This window comes from Mustela lutreola, chromosome 8, assembly GCF_030435805.1.
Source record: "Mustela lutreola isolate mMusLut2 chromosome 8, mMusLut2.pri, whole genome shotgun sequence".
Classification (NCBI taxonomy): domain Eukaryota; kingdom Metazoa; phylum Chordata; class Mammalia; order Carnivora; family Mustelidae; genus Mustela; species Mustela lutreola.
Window position 1 is genome coordinate 11,984,527 of NC_081297.1, and position 27,571 is coordinate 12,012,097.

Here is a 27,571-nt window from a genome sequence, read left to right on the forward strand (position 1 = left end):
TATTTGTGTTATAACCTATTTGCTGTTTCAGTTCTTTCTGATCACAACTCTGCCATCTACTTGTCCTCTAGCAATTGTTCGTCTAAATTTTTCCTCAGTCCCAAATGCTCAATCTCTCTGAGGTAATGTGTGAAATGTACAAGAGTGGTGAAAGCCAATGCTTGAAAAATGTCTTTGAGGGATTTTTAAAATTTTTATTTTCCTTTAAAGATTTTACATATTTATTTGACAGAGAGAGAGAGAGAGCGAGCAAGGGAGCAGAAGCAGAGGGGAGCAACAGGCAGAGGGTGAGGGAGAAGCAGGCTTCCCTCAAGCAGGGAGCCCAGTGTGGGGCTCAATTCCAGGACTGTGGGGTCCTGACCTGAGTTGAAGGCAGATGGTTAACTGACCGAGCCACCCAGACCCCCAGGATAGTTTATTTTTGCAGCTCTAAACTGGTTTACTAAATATAAGTATGTATCATGGCATCCCCAAGAATCTTTTAAGTACAACCATTCCAAAAGGCAGCAGGTATAACCTGTTAGGCCATGAACATCACTGATAGCCATTTCTCTCCCTCCTTAATTTGAATTACTTGTTAGTTAGGAACCCTAGAAATATATGTACTTCTTTAGAACAGTTTTAAACCTATAATTATACATAGTGGGTCTTCTCTGTCACATTTACCATGTTAAAATACTATTTAATGTCACATTCTGTTTACTATTATGGAAACTTAAAAAATGCAAGTAATTTAGGACTGATTTGGGGAGAAATGAAATACTAAGCATTGTGTTTTGTTATCTGAACAGGACTAGTGCGGCCAATATGAGGCCAGCCCCAGATCTGCCTTATGGTATAAATGTTAATAATAATAGCTCGCTATTCAATAGAGATGTTTCTCTAAGAGAAAACATGGTGATTCGTACCTCAAACTCAAGGCGTTCAAGTAATGACATCGATACTTACATCACCAAGGTTAGTTATATTATTTTTCCTTTTTTTCCTTGGGTTTCAGATTCCTGATATAATTTTTGTTTTTAATTTGGTAAAATTCTGAGTTGTTTAGCTAACTAATACACACTAAGTAAAAGTCATACTTATTTGTGCTAATAAAGAAATGAGACAGAAATTTTGATTTTTTTTCTTAGATCCTGGAACTCTTACTTTCAAGAGATACCTATTATAACCTTTATCAATAAATATAACTAAACTGACATATTTTATTATTTTTTTCAAGATTTTATTTATTTTAGAGAGAGAGTGTACAAGAGGGGGAGAGAGTGTGAGATTCTCAAGCAGACTTCCTGCTGAGTGTGGAACCCTACATGGGGCCCAGTCTCACAATTCTAAGATCATAACGTGAGCCAAAAACAAGAGTCAGACACTTGACTATGTTACCCAGGCACCCCAAAATGGACACATTTTAAATTTCTTAAAAACCTACATCTAAATTCGATTTTAGAAAGTAACTTTTATTGCTCACTAATGAAATGTATACTTAGATGCTTTGATTAATTTCCTTGTTGGCAATGGTTCATAACAATTTTAAAGTTCGCCATTATTCCCACCCCTATGTATAAGTGAACAATAAGAATCCAAACACTTAATCACATATGGATATTTATTATTTAAAAGAGCCTATGATGAGTCCTTTTTATAAATAAAATAAAATAAAATAAAACAAGAGATTAATTTTTCTTTTTCAGTTGTGATTGCTGTCATTTTCTCACCTGAGAGTACATCCTTAATTGTTGTGTTACTTGGAGCATTTTTTAAAACTTATAACACTTCTATTTCAATTTTTACAAAATGTCCTGCTGAGCAATTGGTAGAGCATTTTCTAAATCGCTAAATCAAATAAAAAAGATACAGGATTCTTCTTCTCTCTCTCTCTCTCTCTCTCTCTCTCTCTTTTTTTAGAGAGAGAGTGAGAGGGTGAGAGAGAGTATGTGCAAGCTGGCAGTGGGGGGTGAGGTGCAGAGGGTAAGCAGGCTGCATACTCAGTGCAGAGCCTGATGCAGGGCTCAGTCTCAACAATCCCAAGATCATGACCTGAACCAAAGTCAAGATCAGATCCTTAACTGACTGAGCCACCCAGGTGCCCCACAACTGGAATTTTTAAAATGAAGTTCACATATATCTACCTTGCCATCACTTGAATGACTGATGACTAAGATGGGAATAATAGGGAGTCTTTAAGTAGCAGCTGGTTTCCATTGTGTATCATTGTTATTAAAATATCCATTTCAATCAATGTACATAGGTTTATGGTTTTGAAAGTATATTCATGGTCTTACTAATGTAGACAAAAGTAGCATAGGCTTATGGTAAGTGAGGCCTCAATCTTGTTCTTTCATTTGGTTTCCTTATTGTCTTGCTCTCTTCCCTCCTAATTTGAGGACTTTCTTTAGTGTTATGATTGGTTGCCTTTCTTTTTCTTTTTTATATATTATAGATTTTTGTGATCACAATGAAGTTCATATATAACATCCCATGTATATAGAAGTCTACTTTAAGTTGATGGCTACTTAAGTTCAAACACATTTTAAAACCACTATATTTTTCCACCCCACCTTGTTTTATGTATTTGATGTCTTAGTTTACATCTTTTTATTTTGTGTATCTCTGAACTAATTACTGTAGATACAATTGTTGTTACTACTTTTGTCTTTTAACATTCATACCGACTTTATAAAACTGATCTATTACTTTTATTGTATGTTTGCTTTTACTAAGAAAACTCTTTCTTTCATAATTTTCTTATTTCTAGTTATGGCCTTGTCTTTCTTTCTTCTAATCTATTTTTGAGAGCAAGCAAGAGAGAACACAGATGGGAGGGGAGGGCCACAGAAAGAGGGAGAAGCAGACTCCCTGAGCGTGGGCCTGGTGTTGGGCTTGATCCTAGGAGGTCTCTTAACCTGTCCTCATTTTAAATTTTTTTGTTTGTTTTTTGGCTTGGATGACTTCTGCGGCCCTGTCCCGTAGATCACTGATCTGTTCATCTGCAGCTTTTAATCTGCTGTTGATTCCCTCTGGTGTATTTTTTCATTTCAGTTATTGTATTTTTCAGCTCTGATTGGTTCTTCATTATATTTTCTCTTTGTTGAGGTTCTCACTGAATCCATCCATTCTCCAAAGTTTGCTGAGCATTTTTATGACCATTTCTTTGAACTCTTTATCAGGGAGATTAGTTATCTCTGTTTCATTAGTTATTTTTCTGAAGCATTATATTGTTCTTTCATTTGGAACATATTCCTCTATCTCTTCATTTTGTCTGACTTTCTGTGTTTATTTCTGAAATTGTTCTTTTCAGCTTTTTTCCCTCTTTAAAGTATGTTGCTTTGAATAATGAATGTTAGGTATAAAGTCAAGGAAGAAGAAACCATTTCTATGTATTGTCTGATCATTTTTCTTGTTGGAACTATGGTGGAGTAGGTGGCAGATGACATTGCTCTTCTTTTTCTGAGTTGAGAACACAGGAGTCAGGCAGCTGGAGATAAGCTTAGTGACTTGAATACATAGTAACAACTTGGAGGATGTGGCTTAGGTATGTAGCCACAGCGAACTTCCTAATACTTTATTTCAAATTAGGCACTTCCACACCGAGTTGTAAATGGAAGGAACAGATGTTTGATGCCCATCCCACAAAGATGAAAGCAGACCTCAATTCATGTTACTATGGCAGGCATAGTTTTACAAAGAAGAGATTTGGAAGCACATAGCATTGCTTAGTGCCTTCTCCCAAATTCACCCACTAGGTAAATCTCCTTTCCTGTCATGAAGAAGGTAGAGAAGTGTTCTCACATGGAAATGAAGGTTTACCTATAATTTCTGAGTGGATTTAATTTATAATTAAAGTTAATCATGTCTTTTGTACATATGGACTAATGGAGAAGCTAGATGGCAAAGAGAAATCTGTTCAGTGTTTTAAATTCTGCTATAAATAACTCACAACATAGGTAACTCATTTGTTGATTGATTTTGATAAACCAAGTTTTATTTGAAGGAAATGAATAATTCTTTCAATGAAGAATTTCCTCAGTTTCAGGTTCTTTGGTTCAATTAAAGATTTTCTTCTTCAAGTTCTCTGTCCCTTCAAGTTAAAAAAAAATGTGCTTTTAGGGCACCTGGGTGTCTCAGTGGGTTAATCCTCTGCCTTTGACTCAGGTCATGATCCTAGGGTCCTGGGATTGAGTCCCACACGGGGCTCGTTGCTCAGCAGGGAGCCTGCTTCTTCCTCTCTCTCTGCCTGCATCTCTGCCTACTTGTGATTTCTCTCTGTGTGTCAAATAAATAAAAATCTTTAAAAAAATTTATGCTTATAAATTGAATATATTGACTGTTACTAATAGGAGTTAAGGTAACTTCCTTCCTTTATTACTGTTCATGACTGTAAAAATTTATGGTTAGAAAGCTGTTTTCTGCCTAATGCCTTAACTTTATTGAACCACACGACAAATGTTTATGTATTCATTTTCTTTGAGTTCTAGTTAAAAATGCATGTATTTTTCCTGAATATGAGGAAGTAACTCTCATAAAACACTAGGCTCAGTAAGACCTAAAACACATGCCTGGCTTGCAATGAGATGGTTTTTTGACCTCAGGCAAACTACAGTCTTTCTGAAGCCTTTTTGTCTCTTATGTAAAATTAGGGACTTTGACTAAGTTAGTGACTTTTATACCGCTGGGGGAAAAATTTTTTTTTTTTAAAGATTTTATTTATTTGACAGAGAGAGATCACAAGTAGGCAGAGAGGCAGGCAGAGAGAAAGGAAGGGAAGCACGCCCCCTGCTGAGCAGAGGGCCCAATGCGGAACTCAATCCCAGGACACTGAGATCATGACCTGAGCTGAAGGCAGCAGCTTAAAACACTGAGCCACCCAGGTGCCCTGGGGAAAATTTTTTTTTCCAAAGAATAGAACTTAGCTTTTTTAAAAAAAATTTTATTTCTTTTCAGCATAACAGTATTCATTGTTTTTGCACCACACCCAGTGCTCCACGAAATCTGTGCCCTCTCTAATACCCACCACCTGGTTCCCCCAACCTCCTACCCCCCACCCCTTCAAAACCATCATATTGATTTTCAGAGTCCATAGTCTGGGTATTTACCTTAAAGATAGAGATATAGTGAAAAGAAGGGCCATCTGCACCCCAATGTTTATAGCAGCAGTGGCCACGGTCGCCAAACTGTGGAAAGAACCAAGATGCCCTTTAGTGGACGAATGGATAAGGAAGACATGGTCCATATACACTATGGAGTATTATGCCTCCATCAGAAGGATGAATACCCAACTTTTGTAGCAACATGGACGGGGCTGGAAGAGATTATGCTGAGTGAAATAAGTCAAGCAGAGAGAGTCAATTTTCATATGGTTTTACTTAGTTGTGGAGCATCGAGGACAAGGGGAGATGGAGAGGAGAAGGGAGTTGAGGGAAATTGGAAGGGGGGGTGAACCATTTTGCATTAAACGGTATTATATAAAACAGAGACAAGTAGAGCTGTTTAGCTAAAGGAGAAAGGAGACTACACCTATAGACTTCCTTGTCCCTCAATCCTGCTATGTCCCATTGGACCCTTAGATTTCTATGAGCCATAGTTTGAAAACTAACAGTTATGGGAAAATCCTTCTAGTTAATAATTCTTTGAATTAAAATTTGCTGATACATTGAACATTGTTTTTCTGTGTATAATTTTCTTACCCTCCTAATTTTTTGATAAATGGAAAAGTATAAATAAAATTGCAAATGCGTTCTCCTTATTAGTGGACTTCAAGCTATTTCTACATCTAAACACAGTTCTCTCCTGGAAATAAAGGTCACAGAAGTAAATATTTAGTAAATTATGGGGGAAAAGATAGTAACATTACATTGGTAATTCCTTAAGTCATGTCATATAAAAATATTTTATATTTTACATAAATATAATGGTATTATAAAATTGCTTCAATAAAAGTTTTTCCCATCAAGTGGTATTGAGTTATTAGTTTTAAAAGGCTGTCTAGTAATATTGTCAGATTATTAATTTTATAAGGCCTGAATAGAATGGTATTGTCAAAAAATGTTATGATTCCTCAAAAAATTAAAAATAGAAATGCAGTACAATTCAGTAATTCCACTACTGGGTATTTACCCAAAGAAAATGAAAACACTAATTTGAAAAGTTATATGCACCCCTATGTTTTTTGAAACATTATTTACAATAACCAAAGTATGGAAGCAACCTCAGTGTCCATCAATAGATGAATAGATGAATAAAGAAGATGTGATATATATATATATATACATATAAAAAAGCTATAAAAAAGAATGGGATCTTGCCATTTGTGACAACATTGATAGACCTAGTATTATGCTAAGTGAAATAATGCAGAGAAAGGCCTATATCATATGATTTTGCTTCTGCATGGAATCTAAAAAAACTATACTACTAATAGCCTACTGGTGACTGGAAGCCTTACTTATAACATAAATAGTTCATTAACACAGGTTTTGTACATTACATATATTATATACTATATTCTCACAATAAAGCTAGAGAAAAAATGTTAATGAGAAAAACATAAGAGAAAATACACTAAAATACAGTATCAAAAAAAGTCCGTGTGTAAGTAGACCTGCACCATTCAAACCCATGTTGGTCAAGAGTCAGCTGTATATTATAAGTATTCCCATTTAGAATTTTCTTACTCATGAAAGGTATCCTCTCACTGAATGCCCAAAATGGGGTCTAATGTAGGGTACCAAGTGGTGCCTGGGTGGCTTAGTTGGTTAAGTGACTGCCTTCAGCTTAGCTCATGATTCCTCGGTTCTGGGATAGAGCCCCACTTCAGGCTGTCTGCTAAGTGGGGAGTCTGCTACTTCCTCCCCCTCTGCCTCTTCCCCCACTCATGCTCTCTATCTCTCATTTTGTCTCAAATAAACAAATAAATAAATAAATAAAATTGCTGGCATAAACATTGGTGTTCAGGTGCCCCTTTGGATCAATATATTTATATCTTTGAGGTCTATCCATAGTAGTGCAATTGTGTGTCTTTGGGTATCTCTATTTTCAGCTCTTTGAGGAACCACCATACTGTTTCCAGAGTAGCTGTATCAGCTTATATTCCCACCAACAGTGTAAGCGGTTTCTGCTTTCTCTTCATGCCTGACAACATCTGTTGTTTCCTGACTTGTTCATTTTAGCCATTCTGACAGGTGTGAGATGATATCTCATTGTGCTTTTGATTTGTATTAATTTCCCTGATGCCAAGTGATGTTGAACATTTTTTTCATGTCTGTTGCCCATTTGTGTGTCTTCTTTGGAGAAATGTCTGTTCATTTCTTCTACCAATTTCTTGACTGGATTGTTTGTTTTTTGGGTGTTGAGTTTGATAAGTTCTTTATAGATTTTGGATACTAGCCCCTTATCTGATATGTTCAATTGCAAATATCATTTTCCATTCTGTACGTCATCTTTTTATGTTGTCATGTGCTTCCTTTGCTATGCAAAACCTTTTTATCTTGATGAAGTCTTTGTTTCCCTTGCCTTTGGAGATGTTTGTAGCAAGAAGTTGCTTTGGCCAGAGTCAGAGAGAATACAACCTGTGTTCTCTTTTAGGATTTTTTTTAAATTTTTTCAATTTATTTATTTTCAGAAAAACAGTATTCATTATTTTTTCCACCACACCCAGTGCTCCATGCAATCCATGCCCTCTATAATACCCAACACCTGGTACCCCAACCTCCCACATCCCCGCCACTTCAAACCCCTCAGATTGTTTTTCAGAGTCCATAGTCTCTCATGATTCACCTCCCCTTCCAATTTACCCCAACTCCTGTCTCACATGTAGGTCTTATATTCATTTTGAATCTTATTTTTGTGTGTGGTGTAAGAAGATGGTCCAGTTTCATTCTTCTTCTTGTGGTTGTCCAGTTTTCCCAACACCATTTGTTGGAATGACTGTCTTTTGTTCCATTGGACATTCTTTCCTGATTTATCACAGATTAGTTGACCATAGAGTTGAGGGTACATTTCTGGGCTCTCTATTCTGTTCCATTGACCTGTGTGTCTGTTTTTGTGCCTGTACCATACTGTCTTGATGATGACAGCTTTGTCATAGAGCTTGAAGTCCGGAATTGTGATGCCACCAGCTTTGGTTTCCTTTTTGACATTCCTTTGTCTATTTGACGTGTTTCCTGGTTCCATACAAATTTTAGGATTATTTGTACCAGCTCTGAAAAAAATGCTGATGGTATTCTGATAGGGATTGTGTTGAACGTATAGATTGCTCTGGGAAGCATAGACAATTTAACAGTATTTGTTCTTCCAATCCATGAGCATGGAAGGTTTTTCCATTTCTTTGTGTCTTCCTCGGTTTCTCTCATGAGTGTTTGATAGTTTAATGAAGAGGCAAGTACTGATCCCTTGCCTCTTTGGTTGGGTTTATTCCTAGGTATCTTAATGGTTTTTGGTGCAATTGTAAATGGCTTTGACTCCTTAATTTCTCTTTCTTCTATCTCATTGTTGGTGTATAGATATATAACTGATTTCTGTGCATTAATTTTATATCCTGCCACTTTGCTGAATTCCTGTAGGACTTCTAACAATTTTAGGGTGGAGTCTTTGAGGTTTTCCACATAGAGTATCACATCATGTGCGAAGAGTGAGAGTTTGGCTTCTTGCTGATCCAGATGCCTTTATTTCTTTTTGTTGTCTGATTGCTGAGGCTAGGGCTTCCAGTACTATGCTGAACAACAGTGGTGAGAGTAGCCATCCCTGCCGTGTTCCTGACCTTAGGAGTGAAGCTCTCAGTTTTTCCCCATTGAAAAATGATACTCGCTGTGGGCTTTTTGTAGATGGCTTTATGATATTGAGGTATGTTCCCTCTATCCCTGCACCATGAAGAGTTTTAATCAAGAAGGTATGCTGTAAGTTGTCACGTGTTTTTTCTGCAACTATTGAGAGTATCATATGGTTCTTGTTCTTTCTTTTATTAACATATTGTGTCACATTGATTGAGTTGTGGATGTTGAACCACCCTTGCAGACCAGGAACAAATCCCACTTAGTCATGGTGAATAATCCTTTTAATGTACTGTTGGATCCTGTTGGCTAGTATCTTGGTGAGAATTTTTGCATCTGTGTTCATCAGTATTGGTTTGTAATTCTCCTTTTTGGTGGGGTCTTTGTGTGGTTTTGGGATCAAGGTAATGCTGGCCTCATAGAAGTTTTCTGTCCATTTTTATTTTTGAGACAGCTTCAGAAGAATAGGTGTTCATTCCTCTTTAAATGTTTGGTCGAACTCTCCAGGGAAGCCATCTGTCCCTGGAGTTTTCTTTGTTGGGAGATTTTTGATGACTGCTTCAGTTTCCTTGCTGGTTATGGGTCTGTTCAGGTTTTTCTGTTACTCTTTCTTCCAGATTGCCTAATTTGTTGGCAAATAGTTGTTCATTATAGGTTCTCAAAATTGTTTGTGTTTCCTTGGTGTTGGTTGTGATCTCTCTTCTTTCATTTGTGATTTTGTTAATTTGGGTACTTTCTCTTTTCTTTTTGCAAAGTCTGGCCAGGGGTTTATTGATCCTATTCTTTCAAAGAGCCAGCTCCTAGTGTTGTTGCTGCATTCTACTGTACTTTCCGTTTCTATTTCATTGATTTCTGCTCTGGTTATTATTAATTCGCCTCTCCTGCGGGATTTAGGCTTTCTTTGCTGTTGTTTCTCCAGGTCCTTTAGGGGGAAGGTTAGGTTGTGTATTTAGGACCTTTCTTATTTCTTGAGAAAGGCTTGTATTGCTCTATACTTCCCTCTTCAGGACTTCCTTGGCTGTATCCCAAAGATTTTGAATGGTTGTGTTTTCAAATTCCTTTGTTCCATGAATTCTTTTACTTGTTCTTTAACTTCCTGGTTGACCCATTCATTCTTTAGTCGGATGCACTTTAACCTCTGTGTATTTGAGTTATTCCCAAATTTCCTCTTGTGATTGAGTCAAGCTTGAAGCGACTGTGTTCTGGAAATATGCAGGGAATGATCCCAAACTTTTGGTACTGGTTAAGACCTGATTTGTGACCCAATATGTGATCTCTACTAAAGAAAGTTCCCTGTGCACTGGAGAATATGTATTCTGTGGCTTTGGGATAGAGTGCTCTGAATTTATCTGTGAAGTCCATCTGGTCCAATGTGTCATTCAAACCCCTTGTGTCCTTGTTTACCTTCTGCTTAGATGACCTATCCATTGCAGTGAGTGAGGTGTAGAAGTCCCCTATTTATTGAATCATGCTCGATGTGTTTCTTTAATTTTGTTATTAGTTGGCTTATGTAATTGGCTGCTCCTATGGTAGGAGCATAAACCTTGACAATCTTCTTTTTGGAGAGACCCTTTAATTATGATAGTGTCTTTCCAAATCTCTTATGATGTCCTTCGGCTTAAAATCTAATTTATCTGATAGAAGGATTGCCACCCTGGCTTTCTTTTAATGTCAATTAGCATGGTAAATGTTTTTCCACCCCCTCGCTTTCAATCTGGAGGTGTCCTTGGGTCTAAAATGAGTCTCTTGCAGATAGCATATTGATGGGTCTTGCTTTTTTATCCAATCTGATACCCTATGTCTTTTGATTGGGGAATGTGGCCCATTAATTTTCAGGGTATTATCGAAAGATATGAATTGAGTTGCCATTGTATTACCTGTAATGTCATTGTTTCTGTATATTGTTTCCTCTCTGGTCTGTCTCACTTCGAGGCTCTCTCTTTGCTTAAAGGATCCCCTTTAGTATTTCTTGCAGGGCTGGTTTGGTGGTCACAGATTTTTTAGTTTCTGTTTGTCCTGGGAACTCTTTATCTTTCCTTCTATTTTGAATGAGAACCTTGCTGAATAAAGTATTCTTGGCTGCATATTGTTCTGGTTTAGCACCCTGACTATACCTTGCCAGTCTTTTCTGGCATGTCCTGAGCTGCTTTCTGGATTTTCTCTTTGTCTCTGAAATTTGCAAGCTTCACTACTATATGTCGAAGTGTTGGCCTATTCTTATTGATGTTGAAGGGGTTTCTCTGTGCCTCCTGGATTTGAATGCCTTTTTCCTTCCCTGGATTATGGAGGTTCTCTGCTATAATTTCTCAGATATACCTTCTGCCACACCTCCTTTCCTCCTCTCCTGGGATCCCAGTTATTCTAATATTGTTTTGATTTATGGTGTCACTTATTTCTTGAATTCTCCCCTCGTGATCCATTAATTATCTATCCTTTTTCCTCAACTTTTTTATTCTTCATCATTTTGTTTTCTATCTCACTAGTTCTTTCTGTTTAGTTTATCCTACCCGTTAGAGCCTCCAATTTTTAAAATTTGAAATAGTTAATATTTATTAGTTAATTATAGCTCAGTAAGTCTATAAAAGATAAGAAGTGTTTTATTTCACCATTACCCATTATGTATGTGATGAATTTTTTAAAATTTCTATTCAATTAGCTGATACATGATATATCAGTTTCAGATATAATGTTCAGTTAACCATCAGTTGTATATAATACCCAGTGCTTTACACATCACATACCCTCTTTTATGCCCATCACCCAATTACCTACCCCATCCTACCTCCTCTTTAGCAAACATCTGTTTTTTTTTCCTATAGTTAAGAGACTCTCATGATTTGTCTCCCTCTTTGATTTCTTCTATTTAGTGTTCCCTCCCTTCCCTTATGATTCTATGCACTTTTCTTATATTCCCCATATGTATGAAACAATAAGATAATTGTCTTTCTGTTATTGACTTATTTCTCTCAGTATAGTGACCTACATTTCCATCCACATCAATGTAAATTGTAAGAGTTCATCCTTTTTGATGGCTTTTTAATATTCCATTGTATTTATATATACACCACATATTCTTTATCCATTCATCTGTTGATGGACATTTGGGCTCTTTCCACAGTTTGGCTATTGTGGAGATTGCTTCTATAAACATTGGTGTCCAGGTGCCCCTTCAGATCAGTATGTTTGCATCTTTGGGGTAAATACCTTGCAGTACAATTACTGGGTCATATTTTTAACTTCTTGAGGAAACTCCATACTGTTTCTGGAGGCAGAGCCTTCATTTTTTTTATTGCATCTCCTTAATAACCTTTTGATTTCAACTTGGTAATATTTTTGTTCTTTTATTTCTGCAGAAAGGGATTCTCCAGTGTCTTTTGTGCTTTGTTCAAGCCTGGCTAGTATTTTCATAGTTGTTATTCCATGTTCTAATTCTGTCATCTTACTTATATCCATACTGATTAGGTCCCTGACAGTCAGTAGTACCTCCTGTTCTCTTATTTCAGGTGAGTTTTTCCATCTAGTCATTCTCTCTAGAGAAGAACAGAAAATGAGAGAACAAAATACTAAAATAATAACAACCCCAGAGGAATAAAATTTTACCAATCAGAAGAGACCAGAAACCAAAATAAATAAATAAATGAATAAAATAAAAATTAAAAAAGAGAGAGAATATAATCAGGTGATGAGAACAGAACAATACACTAGATTCTGTGTATATTTTGGTCTGTTTGCTGGAGGAAACTACATCCCAAAATTGTAAAGAAAGAAAAAAAAATATAATCAAAAATAAAGTTAAACACTATGAAAGGATAGAATGTAGCTATAAAAATTGAAATAAAAAAATTTAAAAACCCGAGTTGATAAAATGAGAAATTAGTTGAAATGGGGAAAAAAAAGAAAAGTAAACTAGAAAGATTAAGGAGCCATGATTCCTATAGAGTATTTTCCCCCAGCACTAGAGTTTTGCAGTTCTCTAGGATTGGTTAAAGTTGATCCTAGTGCTAAGTTCTTGCTGATTTTCTTGGGGAGGAGCCTTTGAGCTTTAGCTGATTCTTGGAGGTCTTCACCCTGGTGGTATTGCACTGCCATTGCCAGGGGGGCAGGCTAAGTAAGGGCTTCCAGATTCCTCTTTGTGGCTTTTGTTCCCTGACGGTTTTCCACACCACTTGAGAGGATTAAAATGAAAATGTGAGCCTCCCAGTGTCCGGCCCTAGAGCTGAAAGTGGGCACATTCCACTCTTCAGTGTGCCCTCACAGAAAATCTGTCAATCACTCTTGTCTCCCTGGTTTCTGTATGCACTCTCTGCATGCTCAACCTTTGAGCATTTTTATCTCAGCCATGCTACCCCCTTTGGAGTTTCCAAACTTTGCAGTCTCCTGTGGCAAGCATTCATGCTGCTCCTCCAGGGGAAGGGAGGGATGTTTTGCCCTGGCTTTTCTGTGTGTTGGGCCTTTACTCTAAGAGCAGTTACCCAACGGGATGTGGTTTGTGGTTAATGGCAACACTGAGCTGAAAGCCCCCTCCTCTGCTCTTTGATTGCAACTGGCTTCCCTGCTGAAACACCTGGGAACTCTCCCATACTCAGGCACCCCATTCTTTCTGTGACCCCAGGGATCCTGAGATCAGGCAGTTCTACCGAGGATTCCGACCTACTTCTCCACCTCAGTGATTTTCAAACAGGGATGTCTCTCATCAGATTAGATTTATAAAAGTTTCAGTTTGCATGCCACTGCTATATCACTTTCTGATAGGCGGTTTATGCACCCCACCCCACCAACAGTTTATCTTCCCATGTATCACCTTGGATTCACTTCTCCATGCCACACCTCCTACCTTGCAGAACATGGTCACTTTTCTATTTGTAGAATTATAACAGTTCTTTTCTTAGATCTCAGGTTGAGTTCACAGGTGTTCAGAATGATTTGAAAACTCTAGCTGAATTCCAGGGACTGGACAAAACTATGGTCCCCTACGCCTCAGCCATATTTCTCCTCTTCCAGAAATTTTGTATATTTAATAGACCAGTATTAATTGTACTTTTTATCAGATTTATCTAAATAGCATTACTTGTATTTCTTCTGTTACCTAAGATTAAAATAATTAGGGGTTTATTTTACTTATGTGATTATCTTTCTATTTAAGCAATCCCTAACAGTCTCTAGTAGTGGTTTTTTTTTTATTAAAGTTTTTTTATTAATTTCTTTTCAGTGTAACAGAATTCATTGTTTATTCACCATACCCAGTGCTCCATGCAATCCATGCCCTCCATAATACCCACCACCTGGCTCCCCCAACCTCCTACCCCCAGCCCCTTCAAAACTGTCAGATTGTTTTTCAGAGTCCATAGTCTCTCATGGTTCACCTCCCCTTCCAATTTCCCTCAACACCCTTTTCCTCTTGAGAGTCCATTATCATATGGTTTCACTTATTTGTGGAGCATAACAACATGGAGGACATAATAGTGTTATTTTAAGTTCACATTTCATAAGATATATGTAATTCCTACAGTAATGTCTCTTGTTTAACTTGAACATTATAAATAATATTTGACTAATTTCAGGCGCAGAAGGAGTTGGAAGAAACTCTAACTAAAGCAGCAAAGGAAGGTATGTTGCCAAATTTCTGAATTAAGGTGGTCATTGATTTCTGAAGTAAACTATGAATACTAAATGGCATTGCTTTCCATTGTTTGGATAATGGTACTATGTTAAAATTTTTAATAGATATCTAATAAAAATGTAAAACATAAACATAATGAGATATATACTTATTCCTCATTTATTCATTGTTTCAGACTTAAAAAAATCTCCAAATGCCTATTTATCTGTTATTTCAAGCTGTAATCTTCCTTCACCTCAGCCATCCCTCTGGAACTGTAACCTAAATATGTGGGCTTTCTCAAATCCTTGTTTCTGCTAATGATATAAATACCCTTCCCCCCAAAAAAAGAAGTCTTGTATTAGGTAATAGTTAAGCAATTATAGTTCAAATAGCTGTCACTTGACAGGTGACATTTAAATCTCCAGTCATTGATTTTGTCATTGATTTACCATTTGACATTAGGTAAAATTCCAAGCTCCATACATGGAATAAAAACACCCAAATCAGTTTGGTTCTTGCCAGATTTTTCAGCCTTCTCTATTTCTAACATTTACCCTACTCTGCAGCTTTGCTCTCCCACCTCTTCAGCATCAACTACTTGCAATTGCACAAGTGTTCTTTCTCACTCTCTGTGTACATTCTTTGTATATGCATCTTCCCCCTACCTACATGCTTCTTCCCTGTCCTTCAGGTATCAGCTTACATATCCCCTCCACCAAAAAGCAGACAATATTGATAGAAAACTAGGATTTTCCTTCTGTGAGTTCTTATGTTCAACGCTGAAACTTGCTTGCTTGATTTTTCAGTCTGTCCTATATGATTGTTCATGGGTGGGCTCTGTTATCATCTTGTAATGAGAAAAACAGAAGCTCTGATATTTATCCACAATAGTAATTACCTCAGTGGGCAACCATGAGCAAAATATATTTAAAAGTGATCTTGTAGAAACAATCAGGTGGCTTTTTGGTCTGGAAGGTTCCCCTCTCTTCCTAAAGACAAGAGACTTTTCTGCTGGTCTTGACCATAAAAATCCAACGGGTCCAGCCATACTTGACCACAGAGATAAGAATAGATGAATGAGGTAAGCAGGATGGCTGGGAAGTAGGAGTAGGCGCCGTTTCAACCTGTATCCTAAAGTGAGCTGATTACCTTCCAAAGAACTCCAATCACCCACAAAATCAGCCTGATATCAGAATTATACACATCTGGATCTCTACCGGAGCAGAAGACGCCAGTGGGCAGTCTTTTTGTTTATCTGTTTTTGTTTGTATACTTCATCAATCTTCCCTTGGGGCCCATTTGGGCTGAACCTTCTCTTTTATCTTCCATTTCTTCCCTGTCTCTCTCTCTCTTATTTTTCTTTTCTTTTCTTTTTTCTCTCATTTGGGTGGGGAACCCTGATTGCTCAGAAGCGTTCCAGGGTGCACCTTGACTGCACCACGGTTGATACATCCAGCTACATCCATTCAGCCATCTCTCACCAAAATGACTAGGAGGAGTAATGCTCAACAGAAGAAAAATATAGAGGATGAGCCTTCTGCAACAGAGCTAACAGCTATCAACATAGACAATATGTCAGAAAGAGAATTCAGGCTAACAATTATCCAGGCATAGTTAGGTTGGAGAAAGCCATGAATGACCAAACGGAATTGATTAGGGCTGAACTGAAAATGACCAGAGATCATGTTTTCAATGTTAGGGAAGAGCTGAAAGCTACCAGGAATGAGCTTCACAATGCGCTCAATGAGTTCCAATCTAATCTAAATTCTCTCTAAAGCTAGGGTAACTGAGACAGAAGATAGAATTAGTCATCTGGAGGACAAACAGAGAGAAAGGGTCAGGAGGAAGCCTGGAACAAACAGCTTAGAAGCCACGAAAAGAGAATCAGGGAAATAAAGGATGCCATGAAACATTTCAGTGTCAGAATTATTGGAATCCCTGAAGGGGAGGAGAAAGAAAGAAGTCTGGAAGATATAGTGGAACAAGTACTTCATCAAAATTTTCTCAATCATGCTAATGGAACCAGCATTCATGTACTAGAGGCTGAACAGTCTCCATCCGACTATAGATTCCAGAAGAACATCAAGGCACCTGATAGTTAAATTGAGGAATCATAATTGTAGATATAATCTCTTGAAAGCCACTAGGTCAAAGAGGCTCCTTACGTACAAAGGAAAGCCGATTAGAATAACGTCAGACCTGTCCTCAGAGACCTGGCAAGCCAGAAAGGGCTGGCAAGATATATTCAGGGCACTAAGTGAGAAGAACATGCAGCCAAGAATACTTTATCCAGCAAGACTGACATTCAAAATGGATGGAGAGATAAAGAGTTTCCAAGACCGGTAAGGCTTAAAAGACTATGCAACCACCAAGCTGACACTGCAGGAAATATTAAGGGGGGTTCTATAAAAGTGGAATGATCCTAAGAATAGCATTGAACAGAAATATAGAGACAATCTACAGAAAGAAAGTCTTCAAAGGTAACACAATGTTAATAAAAATGTACCTATCAATAATCACTCTCAATGTGAATGGCCTAAATGCGCCCATAAAATGGCACAGGGTTGCAGATTGGATAAAACAATAGGACCCATCCATATGTTGTCTACAGGAGACCCATTTTGAACCTAAAGATACACCCAGACTGAAAGGGAAGGGATGGAGAAGTATCTTTCATGCCAATGGGGCTCAAAAGAAGGCCGCGGTAGTGATTCTCATATAAGACAAATTAGATTTTAAACTAAAGACTGTAGTCAGAGATACAGAAGGACACTACATCATTCCTAAAGGGACTATCCACCAAGATGATCTAACAATTGTAAATATCTATGTCCCCAACATGAGAGCAGCCAATTACATAAGAAAATTGTTAATAAAGATAGTCAGATTGATATAAATACACTAATTGTAGGAGATCTTAACATGCCTCTCTCAGAAATAGATCATCAAAGTGGAAAATCAATAAAGAAACAATAGCATTTAATGACACATTGGACCAGATAGACCTCATAGATATATACAGAACATTTCACCCTAAAACAGAATAATACTCATTCTTCTCAAGTGCACATGGAACCTTCTCAAGAATAAACCACATACTGGGTCACAAATCAGGACTCAACTGATCCCAAAAGACTGAGATTTTCCCCTGCACATTCTCAGATCACAATGCTTTGAAACTGGAGATCAATCACAAGGAAAAGTTCAGAAGGAACTCAGACACCTGGAAGCTAAAGACCACCTTGATTAAGAATGTTTGTGTCAACCAGGAGATCAAAGGAGAATTGAAACAATTCATGGAAACCAATGAGAATGAAGACACTTTCGTCCAAAAGCTATGGGATACAGCAAAGGCGGTCCTAAGGGGGAAATACCTAGCCATTCAAGCCTCCCTCAAAAAAACTGAAAAATCCAGAACACAGCAGCTGTCTCTACACCTCAAAGAACTGGAGAATCAACAACAAATCAATACAACTACACACATAAGAAGGGAAATAATCAAGATTAGAGCTGAGATCAATGAGGTAAAAACCAGAGATACAGTAGAACGTATCAATGAAACTAGAAGCTGTTTTTTTTTTAAGATTTTATTTATCTGACAGAGATCACAAGTAGGCAGAGAGGCAGACAGAGAAAGAGGAGGAAGCAGGCTCCCTACTGAGCAGAGAGCCCGATGTGGGGCTCGATCCCAGAACCCTGAGATCATGACCTGAGCAGAAGGCAGTGGCTTAACCCACTGAGCCACTCAGGCTCCCCTAGCAGCTGGTTTTTTGAAAGAATCAATAAGATCGAAAAACCATTGGCCACACAAATCCAAAAGAAAAGAGAGAAAGCACAAATTCATAAAATTATGAATGAAAAGGGAGAGATCACAATGACCACCAAGGAAGTAGAAACAATTATCAGAAGTTATTATCAACAGTTATATGCCAATAAGCTAAGCAACCTAGATGAAATGGATGCATTCCTGGAAAAATATAAACTCCCAAAATTGAACCAGGAGGAAATCGAGAACCTGAACAGACCAATATCTAGTAATGAGATTGAAGCAGTGATCAAAAACCTCCCAAAAAACAAGAGCCCAGGACCTGACGGATTCCCTCGGGAATTCTACCAACTTTCAAAGAAGAAATAACCCCTCTTCTCCTGAAGCTGTTTCAAAAAATTGAAGCAGAAGGAAAACTTCCTGACTCTATGAAGCCAGTATTACCTTGATCCCTAAACCAGGCAAAGACCCTACCAAAAAGGAGAATTTCAGACCAATATCACTGATGAATATGGATGCTAAGATTCTCAACAAGATCCTAGCCAACAGGATCCAACAGCACGTTAAAAAGATTATCCACCATGACCAGGTGGGATTCATCCCTGGGCTACAAGGATGGTTCAACATTCTCAAATCAATCAATGTGATACAACAAATTAATAAGAGAAAAGAGAAGAACAACAAGGTCCTCCCAATTGATGCAGAAAAAGCATTTGACAAAATCCAGCATCCGTTCCTGATTAAAATGCTTCAAAGTATAGGGATAGAGGGAACATTCCTGAACTTCATAAAATCTATCTATGATAGACCTACAGCAAATATCACCCTCAATGCGAAAATGCTTGTAGCCTTCCCTTTGAGATCAGGAATAAGACAAGGATGCCCACTCTCACCACTCATGTTCAACATAGTATTAGAAGTCCTAGCAACAGCAATCGGACAACAAAGAGAAATAAAATTTATCCAAATTGGCAAAGAAGAAGTCAAACTCTCTTTGCAAATGACAAGATTCTTTATATGGAAAACCAAAAGACACCACCCCCAAACTACTTGATCTCATACAACAATTCAGCAATGTGGCAGGATACAATGTCAATGTACAGAAATCAGTGGCTTTCTTATACACTAACAATGAAAATACAGGAAGAAAAATTAGAGAATCGATTCCTTTTACTATAGCACCAAGAACCATAAGATTCCTGGGAATAAACCTAGGCAAAGAGGTAAAGGATCTGTACTCGAGGAACTACAGAACACTCATGAAAGAAATGGAAGAAGATGTAAAAAGATGGAAGACCATTCCATGCTCTTGGATCAGAAGAATAAACATTGTTAAAATGTCTATACTGCCTAGAGCAATCTATACTTTTAATGCCATTCTGATCAAAATTCCACCAGTATTTTTCAAAGAGCCGGAGAAAATAATCCAAAAATTTGTATCGAATCAGAAGAGACCCCGAATCGCTAAGGAAATGTTGAAAAACAAAAATAAAACTGGGGGCATCACATTACCTGATTTCAAGCTTTACTACAAAGCTGTGATTACCAAGACAGCATGGTACTGGCATAAAAACAGACACATAGACCAGTGGAACAGAGTAGAGATCCCAGATATGGACCCTCAACTCTTTGGTCAAATAATCTTCAACAAAGAATGAAAAAGTATCCAGTGGAAAAAAGACAGTCTCTTCAATAAATGGTGCTGGCGAAACTGGGCAGCTATATGTAGAAGAATGAAACTCGACCATTCTCTTACACCATACACAAAAAAAACTCAAAAAGGATAAAGGACCTCAACGTGAGACAGGAATCCATCAGAATTCCTAGAGGAGAACATATGCAGTAACCTCTTCGATATCAGCCACAGCAACTTTTTTCAAGATAAGTCTCCAAAGGCAAAGGAAACAAAAGCGAAGATGAAGTTTTGGCACTTCATCAAGATCAAAAGCTTCTGCACAGCAAAGGAAACACTCAACAAAACAAAGAGGCAACCCTCGGAATGGAAGAACATATTTGCAAATGACAGTACAGACAAAAAGTTGGTATCCAGGATCTATAAAGAACTCCTCAAACTCAACACATGCAAAACAGACAATCATATCAAAAAATGGGCAGAAGATATGAACAGACACTTCTGCAATGAAGACATACAAATCGCTATCAGACACATGAAAAAATTTTCATCATCACTAGCCATCAGGGAGATTCAAATTAAAACCACATTGAGATATCACCTTACACCAGTTAGAATGGTCAAAATTAACTAGAGAGGAAACATGTGTTGGATGGGATGTGGAGAAAGGGGAACCCTCCTACACTGCTGGTGGGAATGCAAGTTGGTACAGTCGTTTTGGAGAACAGTGTGGAGATTCCTCAAGAAATTAAAAATAGAGCTTCCCTACGACCTGCAATTGCACTGCTGGGTATTTACCCCAAAGATACAGATGTAGTGAAAAGAAGGGCCATCTGTGCCCCAATGTTTCTAGCAGCAATGGCCACGGTCGCCAAACTGTGGAAAGAACCAAGATGCCTTTCAACGGACAAATGGATAAAGAAGATGTGGTCCATATACACTATGGAGTATTATGCCTCCATCTGAAAGGGTGAATACCCAACTTTTGTAGCAACATGGACGGGACTGGAAGAGATTATGCTGAGTGAAATAAGTCAAGCAGAGAGAGTCAATTATCATATGGTTTCACTTATTTGTGGAGCATAACAAATAGCATGGAGGACAAGGGGAGATGGAGAGGAGAAGGTAGTTGAGGGAAATTGGAAGGGGAGGTGAACCATGATAGACTATGGACTTTGAAAAACTATCTGAGGGTTTTGAAGGGTTGGGGTTGGGAGGTTGGGGGAACCAGGTGGTGGGTATTGGAGAGGGCACAGATTGCATGGAGCACTGGGTGTGGTGCAAAAACAATGAATACTTGGGCGCCTGGGTGGCTCAGTGGGTTAAGCTGCTGCCTTCGGCTCAGGTCATGATCTCAGGGTCCTGGGATTGAGTCCCGCATCGGGCTCTCTGCTCAGGAGGGAGCCTGCTTCCTCCTCTCTCTCTCTCTGCCTGCTTCTCTGCCTACTTGTGATTTCTCTCTGTCAAATAAATAAATAAAATCCTTAAAATAAATAAATACTGTTAAGCTGAAAAAAATTATTTAAAAAAGTAAGCAGAAAAAAATAAAAATAAAAGTGATCTTGTATTTTATATTGTAGTTGTATTAGACATTTTTCATTCTTCATAACACCCATTAGGCTTCAACTTTGTTTTTTTAGTAACTTTTAGTTAAAAATTAATTATAGATAAAGACTGTAATTCTTTTTCTTTTCAGCTGCTACTGAATTTGAATTAGGCTTATCTGGTGAGGCCACCTCTTTAGGACCTACTTTTGAAAGACGTACAGATTGTGACAGCATAATGAAAGCACACAGAGAGTACTCAGAGTTTCTGAAGCAAAAGTATAGCATCTGAAAGATAAATAGTAAAAATTTATTTACTGGATGTCTACACAACATTTTAATTGTTTCCTGTTAAATGGATGATATGCAAAAATCTTTATTAAAGGAAAATATTTCTGGACCATGTGTGTAATGAAAGTTTATATAATATTTTAAGCTATGTTTCTCGGCAGCTAATTAACTTTTAAGCAGATTTTTTATGTGGAAATCAGCATTATGGGTTTTACATGCTTCAGGCTGCCCAAATACAATCTTTCTAAACAGCACCCAACCAACCAAGTTTTCATGAATACTTCAGTCATGTTAATTGATAACTTCTTGGTATTTTCCAATTTTTATTGCTACATATGAATGTAGAGATTTAGACAGACATTATTTTGATATATTGCTGCTAAGTTTATTGTCAATGTTTACACGTATTCTAATTTTTATAGTACCATAATACCTATGTATAATTTTAATTTTAAATACTGATTCTGGGTTGCCTGGGCGGCTCAGTGGGTTGGGCTTCTGCCTTCAGCTAAGATCATGGTCTTATGATCCTGGGATCGAACCCCACATCAGGAGCTCTGCTCAGCGAGGAGCCTGCTTCCATCTCTCTCTCCATATATCTCTCTGCCTACTTGTGATCTCTCTCTCTCTCTGTGTCAAATAAATAAAATCTTTTAAAAAATTTAAAAAGTAGATAAAAAATAAATACTGATTCATAGCTCTTCCCTCATGTTGAAATAAGAATTGCTTAAGGCTTTTCACCTTTTCTGTTTATTTTTTACTTTTATAGAACAGTCTTAAAATTAGAAGAAAAAAAGGAACTTTTACCCCAGAACCATTTGCAAGATAATTGTTAAATTATGTCTGATTACCATAGCATTTATATCCTGCAAGTCAGTACATTCCACATAACTACTGTACCACCTTGACAATCAGACAATGAATTCTAATACAGTTGACCCTTGAATAATGCAGGGGTTAAGGTCACTGACCCTTTGCAGTTTGGAATATGTGAATAACTTTTGACTCCCCAAGCACTTGAGTACTAATAATCTGCTGTTGGTCAGAAAACTTACGTGTACAAAAACAGTTACTTAACCTGTGTTTTGTGTTATATGTATTCCATACTACATTTTTACAATAAAGTAAGTTATACAAAAGAAAATGTTATTAAAATCATAAGGAAGAAGTTCCAAAAGTTCATTTTTGCTTTTGTTTCCTTTGCCTTTGGAGACTTATCTTCAAAGAAGTTGCTGTGGCTGATATCAAAGAGGTTACTGCGTATGTTCTCCTCTAGGATTCTTATGGATTCCTGTCTCATGTTGAGGTCTTTTATCCATTTAGAGTTTATCTTTGTGTACAGTGTTAGAGAATGGTCGAGTTTCATTCTTCTACATATAGCTGCCCAGTTTCGCCAGCACTATTTATTGAAGAGACTGTCATTTTTTCCACTGGATACTTTTTCATTCTTTGTCAAAGATTATATGACCAAAGTGTTGAGGGTCCATATCTGGGATCTCTACTCTGTTCCACTGGTCTATGTGTCTGTTTTTATGCCAGTACCATGCTGTCTTGGTAATCACAGCTTTGTAGTAAAGCTTGAAATCAGGTAATGTGATGCCCCCAGTTTTATTTTTGTTTTTCAACATTTCCTTAGCGATTCGGGGTCTCTTCTGATTCGATACAAATTTTTGGATTATTTTCTCCAGTTCTTTGAAAAATACTGGTGGAGTTTTGATCAGAATGGCATTAAAAGTATAGATTGCTCTAGGCAGCATAGCTATTTTAACAATGTTTATTCTTCCGATCCAAGAACATGGAATGGTCTTCCATCTTTTTGTGTCTTCTTCAAGTTCTTTCATGAGTGTTCTGTAGTTCCTCGAGTACAGATCCTTTACCTCTTTGCTTAGGTTTATTCCCAGGAATCTTATGGTTCTTGGTGCTATAGTAAATGGAATCAATTCTCTAATTTTTCTTCCTGTATTTTCATTGTTAGTGTATAAGAAAGCCACTGATTTCTGTACATTGATTTTGTATCCTTCATCAAAATCAAAAGCTTCTGCACAGCAAAGGAAACAGTCAAAAAAACAAAGAGGCAACCCATGGAATGGGAGAAGATATTTGCAAATGACAGTACAGAAAAAAGGTTGATATTCAGAAACTATAAAGAACTCCTCCAACTCAACACACACAAAAGAGACAATCATATAAGAAAAAAATGGGCAGAATATATGAACAGAAACTTCTCTAATAAAGACATACAAATGGCTATCAGACAACTGAAAAAATGTTCATCATCACTAGCCATCAGGGAGATTTAAATTAAAATCACATTGAGATACCACCTTACACCAGTTAGAATGGCCAAAATTAGCAAGACAGGAAACAACATGTGTTGGAGGGGATGTGGGGAAAAGAGAACCCTCTTAGACTGTCGGTGGGAATGCAACTTGGTGCAGCCTCTTTGGAGAACAGTGAGGAGATCCAAGAAATTAAAAATAGAGCTTCCCTATGACACTGCAATTGCACTGCTGGGTATTTACCCCAAAGATACAGATGTAGTGAAAAGAAGGGCCATCTGTACCCCAATGTTTATAGCAGCAATGGCCACGGTCGTCAAACTATGGAAAGAACCAAGATGCCCTTCAACGGACTAATGGATAAGGAAGATGTGGTCCATATACACTATGGAGTATTATGCCTCCATTTGAAAGGGTGAATACCCAACTTTTGTAGCAACATGGACGGGACTGGAAGAGATTATGCTGAGTGAAATAAGTCAAGCAGAGAGAGTCAATTGTCATATGGTTTCACTTAGTTGTGGAGCATAACATAACATGGAGGACAAGGGGCGATGGAGAGGAGAAGGGAGTTGAGGGAAATTGGAAGGGGAGGTGAACCATGATTGACTATGAAAAACAAACTCTGTGAAAAACTATCTGAGGGTTTTGAAGGGTTGGGGTTGGGAGGTTGTGGGAACCAGGTGGTAGGTATTGGAGAGCGCACAGATTGCATGGAGCACTGGGTGTGGTGCAAAAACAATGAATACTGTTATGCTGAAAATAAATTAATAATTAAAAAAAAAACATAAGGAAGAGGGGTGCCTGGGTGGCTCAGTGGGTTAAAACCTCTGCCTTCGACTCAGGTCATGATTCCAGGGTTCTGGGATGGAGCCCCACATTGGGCTCTCTGCTCAGCAGGGAGCCTGCTCCCTCCTCTCTCTCTCTGACTTCCTCTCTGCCTACTTGTGATCTCTGTCTCTCTGTCAAATAAATAGATAAAAATCTTTTCAAAATCATAAGAGAAAATACACTTACAGTACTGTCATGTGTTCATTGAAAAAATCTGCATATAACTGCACCCATTTAAACCATGTGAACTATACATTTTTTTTTTTAAGATTTCATTAATTTTTTTGACAGAGAGGGACAGTGAGAGCACAAGTAGGCAGAGTGGCAGGCAAAGGGAGATGGAGAAGCAAGCTCCCTGCTGAAAACAGGGAGACTGATACAGAACACCATCCCAGGACCCTGGAATCATGATGTGAGCCCAAGGCAGTTGCTTAACCTACTGAGCCACCTAAGCACCCTATACATTCTATCATTTAATCATTTAGTCCTCATGCTCTTTTTAAGTTTTGTCACTTGTCTGTAATATCCTTTATAGCAAGAAAGTTCCTGTTCAGAGCCATGTATTTAATTCCGATGTTGTGTCTCTTAGTCTCTTTCAGTATTGAACAGTTCCTTAGTCTTTCCCGAATTTTCATGACTTTTAATTTTTTGAAGAGTTAATTCCAGTAACGTAGAATGTCTTTCAGTGTAGGTTTTTCTTATGTTTCCTTATGATAAAATTCAGATCTGGGATGCCTGGGTGGCTCAGGCCATTATTCCAGGGTTCTCGGATTGAGTCTTGCATTGGGCTCCTATCTCATTGGGGAGCCTGCTTCTCTCTCTGCCTGCTGCTCACTCTGCTTGTGTTTTCTCTCTCATAATACTGAGTTTTCCAAACATGATTTTAATTGATTAACTCTCAATGTTTAAAAAATTTCCTATAAAGGTCTTGCATATATTTTTTAGATTTATTCCCAGTTATTTGATACTTTTGATCCTACCATAAATATTATTTTAAAAAATCAATTTCATTTCCTGTTGCTAGGTTATAGAAATAAAATTATTTTGCATATTGAGCTTAGATTCACCTATCTTGCTAAACTATCTTATTATATTGTTTCTCACAGTTCAGGAGGATGGGAAGTCCATATTCAAGGCACTGGCAGATTCAGTGTCCAGTGAGGACCTGCTTCCTGGTTCATGGGTGGTGGTCTTCCTCCTGTTTCTTCATACTGCACAGGACCATGGGAGCTCTCTCTGGACTCCATTATGAAGGCACTAATCCCATTCATGACGGTTCCTCCTTCATGAATAATCAATTCCCAAAGTCTCCACCTCCAAATACAATTACATTAAACACTACGGTTTAACACACTAATTTGGGAGCTGAAGGAACAGAAATATTCATTCTATAGCAAGGCTCTTCCTTCTTCTTTGCCAGGTAGACCTCTCCAATACGGCTTTTTACTTCATGAGTCCAGTAAGAATTTCCCTGCAGAGAGGGCTCAGTCGTCTTGTAAGGATTTCACCTGCTTCAATCAGGCTTACATAGAATAACCCCTTTTTGATTAACTCAGAATTAACAATTAATTATATCTGCAAGATTCCTTTACAGTTGCCATGTTCTAATGGCTAGAGTCAAGTCACAGATCTTGGCTACACTTAAGGGAAAAGAATTATAAAAGGTGAAAACACCAAAGAACATTTATTATGGGGTCACCTAGGGTCTTTATTTGACAATTATAATAACAGATCCCTTATACTACTAGCTTTCTAAGTTTTATCATGGATGAATGTTGAATAAATGAAGGGTTTTTTGCATGTATTGATATTTTTAAATTTTTTTAATTTTTAATTTTTTATAAACATATATTTTTATCCCCAGGGGTACAGGTCTGTGAATCGCCAGGTTTATACACTTCACAGCACTCACCAAAGCACATATGTCCATAACCTCCCCAATGTCCATAACCCCACCCCCCTTCTCCCAACCCCCCTCCCCCCAGCAACCCTCAGTTTGTTTTGTGAGATTAAGAGTCACTTATGGTTTGTCTCCCTCCCAATTCCATCTTATTTCATTTATTCTTCTCCTACCCCCTTAAGCCCCCATGCTGCATCACCACTTCCTCATATCAGGCAGATCATATGATAGTTGTCTTTCTCCGCTTGACTTATTTCGCTAAGCATGATATGCTCTAGTTCCATCCACGTCATCGCAAATGGCAATATTTCATTTCTTTTGATGGGGGCAGAGTGACTAAAAAAAAAAAAAAAAAAAAAAAAGAATTGATAAAATAAGTTGGTTGAAAAAAAAAAGAGGAAAGAATGTGAGCAGGCTGGAGACTAAAACAAAGCCATGCACTAGATTTAAGATATATTTTGATCTGTTAGAAGAAACTGTATCCCAGAAGGAAGAAAAGCCTATATGTATACAAAAAATAAGGTTAAATATAATGAAGGGATAGAATATAACAATGAAAATTTAAAAAAATTTTTAAAAACGTATAGATAAGATAAAATAGTTTAAAAAGTTTAAAATAGGAAAGAAGAAAATTGCATGGAGGACAAGGGGTGTTAGAGAGGAGAAGGGAGTTGGGGTAAATTGGAAGGGGAGGTGAATCTTGAGAGACTATGAGCTCTGAAAAACAATCTGAGGGGTTTGAAGTGGCGGGGGTGGGAGGTTGGGGTACCAGGTGGTGGGTATTATAGAGGGCACGGATTGCATGGAGCACTCGGTGTGGTGAAAAAATAATGAATACTGTTATGCTGAAAATAAATAAATTAATTAAAAAGACATTTATTTTCTATGATTTTCAAAAAAAAAAACCCAAATAAGAAGAAAATAAAATTAAAAATATTTAACTTTGAAAGACAAAAGAATCAT

The 27,571-nt window shown here is 37.6% G+C and overlaps 1 protein-coding gene across 1 annotated transcript; it reads left to right on the plus strand.

The window, feature by feature from the left end:
• Positions 1-793: 793 nt before the first annotated feature.
• Positions 794-21,701, plus strand: LOC131839882 (ankyrin repeat domain-containing protein 26-like). Its single transcript, XM_059187612.1, has 3 exons — positions 794-957; positions 14,324-14,369; positions 21,460-21,701. Exons 1-3 carry the CDS (start codon positions 808-810, stop codon positions 21,597-21,599), a joined length of 336 nt encoding a protein of 111 aa, XP_059043595.1. The 5' UTR covers positions 794-807; the 3' UTR covers positions 21,600-21,701.
• Positions 21,702-27,571: the final 5,870 nt, after the last annotated feature.